A 7,966-nucleotide genomic window follows, 5' to 3' on the forward strand; every position below is an offset into this window, starting at 1 on the left:
TATTCATACAACAAACTGTTCTAGAGGCCATTCAATTTTAGTCAAATTCCTCGAAAATTATAAAAAAAAAAAAAAAAACCTACGGCGACAAAGAGTTAATACTAAGTAAAATAGGTCATAATATGCCATTTTCAAAATTAAACCTCTCTGAGGTTGAATTGACTCCAGCATTTTTTTCAGTTTGTAACCTAATCTAATCATAATATTTTTTTTTTTTTTCGTATAGTGGTACTGTGGTATTTATTATACATTTTTGTCTGACAGGCTATCATTGGGACACATCTGACTGGATGCCGAGCGTTCAACTTCCTGGAATCCAGGAGTTTCCTCAGTATGAGGTAGTGGAGGCCCCACCCACCCTTTACAGTGACCCCGCCCTGCTGGACACGGACTACTATCCCGGCGGATACGACATCGAAAGCGACTTCCCACCCCCACCCGATGACTTTCCTCCCCACGATGACCTGCCCCCTCCTCCGCCCGTGCCAGAGTACGGAGAGCGCTATGACACACTGCAGCCTACCGCGCGAGCGTTAAACAGCGCCCCCTCCAGTCCCGGAGGCACCGGAGTCCGCCAGCGCCCGCCCTTACCCCAACTCTACAGCCTCACCCAATTCCTTCCTCACCACCATTACTCGTCGGACCCCGAACCACAGACCAACCCCGCCAGCACCATCACGTCGTCCTCCACCGGCGGTTACCGGCGCGGAGGGTTCCCGCTGGGCTACGGCTGTGACTTCGATCCCCCTGCTGCCGATAACATGTCGCTGTCGCTGTACACGTCCACGGCGTCCTGCTCGGACATGTCCGCCTGCTGCGAGGAGTCAGAAGTGATGATAAGCGATTACGAGAGCGGTGGAGAGGAGGAGGGAGCGCAGTTTCAGAGGCTCGTCATACCGCCGCTGGACTCTCAACATCAGCAGCATACTGAAGTCTGACACTGGATCCAGAATATCAAAAGTGCCTAAATGAAACCCTGCTACAGGAGACTTGACTGTGTGTTTAAACCATAACCACACCACATACACGGTACACAAACGTAGTCTTACACTTAACGTAAATGCCAAACATCCAAACGCACACGTTGTATACATCTGTATCTCACTCGAGAGAGAGAGGTTTTGAAAAGACTTGCTTAAACATGAGTTCTCTTGGCTAGCTCCTGTGGGCTGTTATTAATAATATTATTATTTAACAGTATTGGGAGAACGTGGCTGTGCCATTTAATAATACGTCGATCATCGTGCACAAGATCATGCTGAGATGTACAATTCACACAGAAAATATAACTGATATATCGTCTTGGATATTGGGAGAGAAGCATCATTTCGAGCATCAAGGTGATAACCATGCAAACTGATTTCTTTTTTTTTTTTTATACAAATCCTCATTCATTTGTAATGTAAATTTTAATGTACAGTTTTGATTTCAAGGTTTTATTAGGTTTTTGTAGATATGTTTTGCTTTTTTTTCCAAAAAAGAAAGACAGGAAAAATAGTGTACCGACTCAAATGGTGTGTCATTATCAGCCTTACTGTACGTTCATTCACAGGCAAAGAAAAAAAGCATAAGAGAATCTTTAAAAAAAAAAATAATAATAATAATAAAAAAATGTCAAGGTTGTGAATGTGTGGTCGTCTCAACATGTTCATTTCTGAAAGACGTCTGCATATTCTTGTGATGTGTTATGTTTTCTTTTTTTTTTATTTGTTGTTTGTAAATTGTGACTTTGGAACATCTTTATTTTTTGACCATGAAAATGGGACCCAATATATTTATAGTGCGAGATTATTCACAGACATGTGACTTTTTCAGGGTCTGCGTGTGTGTGAGCAATGCTATGGTCTTGTTTTATGATTTTTATTAAATACTGCCACTAGCTTAACTGCTTTACTACTGGCAATAAATTATTCTCTAAAATGGGTGTTTGTCTTGCATGCATTCATTTACTTTTCATACTTCAAATACTTCTGATTTACAGTATAAAGGGAGATCAATGCTTGAATCTGTTGATCTGTAATCAGAGCTGTCAGCAACAAGGGAAACAGACATCTTAAGGACCCTTAGTAGTAGTTTATTTAATTTTTTATAGAAATAGGAACAGCTCCATTGTGGTAATAATGAGTAATTGAACAAAAGCTGTTTAGTGTTTTTGAAAGACATTTCTTATGCAAGGCTGCGATCATTTGATCAAAATACTTCTTTATAATCATTTTACAAAATAAATGCTTTGTCATTCTAGAAAACAGAAAAAATATTAAACAGCAAAAATGTTTTTCCATTCCATTTTCCATCATAATAGGCTAAAAACCATTATTTACAATGATTTCTAACAAACCACACAAAACCAGAGCAGAACCATTACAACAGCAAACAACACACAATGCTTCAATAATCATTTCTTTCTAAATAATGTGAATGTATGTATGTGTATATATATATATATATATATATATATATATATATATATATATATATATATATATATATATATATATATATATTTGCAATAATTTATTTATATAAATGTATTATTTTTCTCAAGAGGTTGAAATGGTTTTCAGAACTCTCTCATCTAACACATCCGATTCAACTCATCCATCATTAGTAGAGACTGAAATGGGTCAGAAAGGATGAAGAGAGTTGAGAGAACATATGATGCTTGTCAGATCTGCGTCATGTTCATCAGTCATGACTCTTCAAGAAATAGCAGCCAAAAACAAACTAATAACCAGCTGCTTTGATGTCTGTTCATAGAGAATAAAAAAATAAAGAGGAAATCAATATTTATATATATAGATAAATAGATAGATAGATAGATAGATAGATAGATAGATAGATAGATAGATAGATAGATAGATAGATAGATATGAGTATTTACTTGTATTTAGTTGGGTTTATGTGCAGAATGTTTTAAGTTCACTTAAATTGGAAGTTATTTTTAAAGTCTAATGAATGGTAAAGTGTATAGTTAATTATAATGTAATATTTAATGGTAATAGTATATGGTTAAATATTAGGCTAAAAAAATATGATAAATGAAAACAGATGCCATTAAACAAATATTTAAAAATATGTTTTTGTGCATTAATTGAATATTGTGAAATTATTGCAATATAAGTATATTTAATTAGTTACACTAATATATATATATATATATATATATATATATATATATATATATATATATATATATATATATATATATATATATATATAACATTTTAAAGTTCTATAACTTTTATTCTATAACTTTTATATGTGTGTGTGTACTGATAAAGGCCTGAGTATGCTCTTAAATCAAAGGCCCCTTTTCATGTGTAAGAAGACATCTGTCCAGCAGAGGGCGATGTTGTAGCGCAACAGACGAGGGGCAAAGCCTTCGATGTACTGTAGTCAATAGTACTTGAAATCCCATAGCAACTGCTACACCCTTCACGTTACCCGTAGCCCGAGCACACTTCCTGGATGCTGAGTAACCGCTTTGTCCTCGGAATCCCGTGCATGACAAGCTTCCCGTAGCAGGATATTTTCGCGTATTTGGTAAGCATCGACTTTACTGTTTTCGAACGGAGGTTTTTAAGTGTTTTGTGTTTAGCCAGACTTCACTTGTTGTCCGTTTGAACGTTCACAAGCAGACAAAGAAACGCCGCGCGTACGGTTGCACAGCTTTAACACTTTTGCATACATCAAACAGCCACGTTGCATTGCAGTAAACGCTTTGATTGACTTGCGCACGAGAGTAGTTAGACATTCAGAGTTTTTAAGCATGTTATTGTGTTCATCCTGCGTTAGCAGGGCACGTGTAACTTGACCTTCCTTACAGTGGCTGTGTCTTAAACCCTCCACAGTTCACACCTAACTTAGAGGCTTTGTGAACGCGCTTGTTTGAAGCACGCTATCTAGAAAGGCAGCTCACGAGGTTTTGGCGCACAGCCATCATGTGAATTATCTACAGCTGTAAGAGGTCTTGGTTTTGACTTTGCTCACTGATATATCGCACACGCTGTTTTTATAAAGCAGGCCTACGCTATACCCAAGTCTTTTTTTGTTTTGTTATTTTGCACAGCTGTTAAAGGGTAGCTGACGTCGAGCTGTGTTGTGTTTTTTCTCGTCTCGTGCAGCTTCTCATTGGCTGGTGGAGCGAGTCAACAACAACAACAATAAAATCATCCTTCCGGCGTGAGGGCGCGGTTATCGGTCTGCCGATATCCCGTTATAAGGCTCAACAAGTCTCCAGATACACTTCAACGGAGGTTTTATCTTATTAAGAGTGACCGTTAAACGTTTGGAGATGAACGGAGATTGCGTGGACGCGCGGCCCGGGGACGCGACAGAGTAAGATGATCTTGACTACTGTTGCTATGCGGCTTTCGGAAGTGACCTGACCTGCTTGTTTCTAGCATTTAGGCCTAGTAACGTGTATTAATGCTTAATAATAATTTATGCTAACATGTGACATTTTATATACATAATCTGAACGGTGAATTAATATTTTTTTTTTATATTGATGTATGGTTTGTTAGGATATGACAGTGTTTAGCCAAGATACAAGTTTTAGAAAAAAAAAAAAAAAAAAAAATAGAAATTTCTTTTAAAGTTGTCGAGATGAAGTTCTTAGCAGTACATATTACTAATCAAGTTTATCTAATCTAGTTAATTAAATCAAGTTAATCTATTTATGGTAGGAAATTTACAAACTATCTTAATATAAACATGATCTTTACTCAGTATCCTAATGATTTTTTGTGAAAAATAGAAATGGATCATTTTCACCCCTGCAGTCTTTCTGCAAATATACCCGTGCGTTTTAAGGGTCACATATTATATTTAGTCCATAAACATTACGTTCCAAAATTAATCAAATATAGATTGAAAGAATAAACGGGTCCACACAAAGTTTTAAATAAGGTTTATTATTCCAGTGCTGGTCCGGATGGGGCGTCAGGAGAGCAGGATGTGCAGGTTGATTCTAAGGCTCAGTCACATGACTTCAGATACAGCCTGAGCTACCCCAGCATTGGCCTCTGCATCATCATCAATAACAAAAACTTTCATCGCAGTACAGGTAACACTTGTTTTGTGTTGTTGATGTGAAAGCTGTCTGTTCAAAGCTCGTCAAACTCAGATGATTGTTCAGATGCATTTACCTCATGAACAGAATGGTGAACAGAACAGACTCTAGGCACCGATGTACCAATATCAAAACTCTTTTCCTGTAATTGTTCAGTGGCCAGAATTAAATATTCACGATTGAATCCGATATTAAATAGTTTTACTGTTAGTTTGCTATTTATCTGTTTCACATTAGGTAATGAAAATATTATGCATATTTGTCATGTTAACCTTTTACTGCTTTTTTTTTTTTTTTTTTTTTTGCCTTTTTATGACCTGTTCTTCACTTTTTTTCAGGCATGAACCAGCGGAACGGTACTGATGTAGATGCAGGAAATGTAATGAATGTGTTTCGGAAGCTAGGATACACTGTGAAAGTCTACAATGATCAGACAGTTGCACAGATTATGCAGGTTTTAACAGCAGGTATGGTGCATTCAACTAAAACCCTTAGCCCTTTACCTCAATATCAGTAGATGGATTTTAAAATCCCAAGAATGCCTGTTGCATGTCGATGCCAAGAACCACCCAACGTGAAGCCCGTTAAATTATTTTATGCACAGCTCGTCGTGCATTATCCCGTTTATACCATGGTCATTATTCAGCATTTAGCAGGTTTACATGCACACCAGTAAGCTGATAACTCACTTATTAAATTGATTACAACCAGGTTTTCTCATTTACACGCACACCAGTAACCTGACAATACTAGTAAGCTGCGTTTACATGACTTTATTAATAAATCATTAACTTTTTTTTAGTGACATTTAAAATCTATATTATTTGCATATCTGACGCCGAGTATTCCATGCATCAGTCAGTGATATTAAATAAAGCTTTCAACATGTCGGCATGGAGCTCAGAGCTCATATTATCCTCTCACGCCGTTACTGTATAAATGCAGGGTTTTAACTACCTCTGCTTCTGCCGCACGAGAAAAGAACACTTTTGTCTCCTTTTGTGACGCATTTTCTTTTACCATTTACTTTTTTTTACCACTGCAAAATTTTGCTCTGTCTACACTTTAAAAAAAAAAAAAAAAAAAAAAAAAAACTTTTGTTATGCAAACTTAAAAAGCAGAAGTTGAGAGAACTCAAAAATGGGCTCAAGCTGTTTGTCTTAAAAGTTTAAGTTTGCTCAACCTTTTTTGTTATACAGTGTGGATGTGCTTAAATCCGCAGTAACGTTGCATCACACACGCGCTGTAAATGACTGTTTGTTTCGTTTTATCACAGTGGCCCGTGACGACCACAGCCGCTGTGCTTCGTTGGTGTGTGTAATGCTCAGTCATGGAGATGAGGGAGTGTTTTATGGCACCGATACTTCTGTGGAGCTCAAGGCATTAACTAGCCTTTTCAGAGGAGACCGCTGCCCATCACTAGTGGGAAAGCCTAAGCTTTTCTTCATACAGGTATGGCCAGAATTCCCGCTCTAATGTCCCCGCTGGGTCGATGTTTAAAATGAGCTGTCTTGTTCCACTCTTGAGATGTACTCTGGCTGTGTTTGTTTAGGCCTGTAGAGGTACAGAACTGGATCCCGGCGTGGAGTCAGATACTCATACGAGCTCCGATAATTCTGTGAGGATTCCTGTGGAGGCAGACTTCCTCTATGCCTACTCTACCGCACCAGGTACAGACACGCAAACCAATTAATTTGTCAAATGATTTTTAGTAAAATGAATCGCTTGATAGATTTGAGTATTTCCTGCGAAAACATCATTTTGATACTTTCCACGTCGAGGCTTTTTCCTAATGGGGTTTCCTTCTTGTGTCAGGTTACTACTCCTGGAGAAACACCATGACCGGTTCTTGGTTCATTCAGTCCCTTTGTGAAATGATGGCAAAGTATGGCAGAGAACTGGAGCTCATGCAGATCATGACCAGGGTCAACCATAAAGTGGCACTCGGCTTTGAGTCTACCTCCAACCAGCCTGGTTTTGACGCCAAGAAACAAATCCCTTGCATTGTCTCGATGCTCACCAAGGAGATGTATTTCACTGCTTGAAGGGACAAGGGAACTATTAGAGCTTCTCCAGCTTTTCTGTAAGCAACACAGGTACAGAATATACACTGAGGGTAGACTTTAAGCACAGAAGCGTAAGCTGGGCATGCTCACTTTGGGGTTTCTCTGTCTCAGGACTGGTGTTGTGGGTCGTGTTGGCATTTAAAATACTGCATGTGAAAGCAGCTTCTCAGGTTTTTGTTTACCTTTTGAAAATATACAGTTTTGTCTCTGGTTTTCTAATTATAATCTAATAATGAGCAATCACCAATGACAGGAGAGGTTAGGATTTTTTAAATTACAGTAATCAGGGACTTTAAAAGGGTGCTGTAATAATTCGACTGTACAATAAGGGCATTTAATTGAAGTAAATTCTGCTAACTTAACGTAAAAAGCAAAGTACAATCAATAATATTCCCTGTCACTGAACCATGGGAACGTTTTGGTGCAACTTCTGAAATCTAATGTACAGGTTTCCATTAGGAAGCAATAAAGCATTTTACTGTACTAGTCTATTCCTACAGGGAAAAAAACAGCTAAGTTTTTTTTTGTTTTTTTTTGTGGTAATAGACACCAATACTACCTTTTATATTATATTAACATAAATTATATTTAATTTGGACTGCTTTTTGGTTAGTCTCTTCAAGATGATTATGAAGACTGTGAGATCTTCCTACGAAAACGTACTGTTCATGTTTATTGTATACTCTTGTTTACTATACATAAATGCTTTTTGTGTATAAACTGCTTTTGCATGCGTTTAAACGGCTCTGTAGTGCACTGGATGATAATACATATTTCCCTCAGAACCTAAGAGTAGGTGTTTCATTCAGAATTAAGCTTATTTTAA

At 37.6% G+C, this 7,966-nt stretch overlaps 2 protein-coding genes across 14 annotated transcripts in view; both read left to right on the plus strand.

Annotated features, from left to right (window-relative positions):
* fat1a (FAT atypical cadherin 1a) overlaps positions 1–1,924 on the plus strand; it is a 78,541-nt gene extending 76,617 nt beyond the window's left edge. For 7 of the 13 annotated variants that reach the window (XM_043242903.1, XM_043242917.1, XM_043242924.1 and 4 more), the window contains one exon: positions 265–1,924. In XM_043242903.1, coding sequence (XP_043098838.1) covers positions 265–938 — 674 coding nt within the window. In that variant the 3' untranslated portion in view covers positions 939–1,924. The remainder of the gene's footprint in view (positions 1–264) is intronic. The other 6 variants (XR_006251239.1, XR_006251240.1, XR_006251241.1 and 3 more) reach the window with 1 other exon arrangement.
* A 1,482-nt stretch (positions 1,925–3,406) lies between these two features.
* casp3a (caspase 3, apoptosis-related cysteine peptidase a) lies at positions 3,407–7,930 on the plus strand. Its single transcript, XM_043243156.1, has 7 exons — positions 3,407–3,543; positions 4,125–4,338; positions 4,926–5,068; positions 5,413–5,541; positions 6,351–6,526; positions 6,627–6,744; positions 6,890–7,930. The coding sequence occupies exons 2-7, from the start codon at positions 4,295–4,297 to the stop codon at positions 7,117–7,119; spliced, it is 840 nt and encodes a 279-aa protein (XP_043099091.1). The 5' UTR covers positions 3,407–3,543; positions 4,125–4,294; the 3' UTR covers positions 7,120–7,930.
* Positions 7,931–7,966: the final 36 nt, after the last annotated feature.

The sequence above is a fragment of the Puntigrus tetrazona genome, chromosome 1 (assembly GCF_018831695.1).
Source record: "Puntigrus tetrazona isolate hp1 chromosome 1, ASM1883169v1, whole genome shotgun sequence".
Lineage (NCBI taxonomy): Eukaryota > Metazoa > Chordata > Actinopteri > Cypriniformes > Cyprinidae > Puntigrus > Puntigrus tetrazona.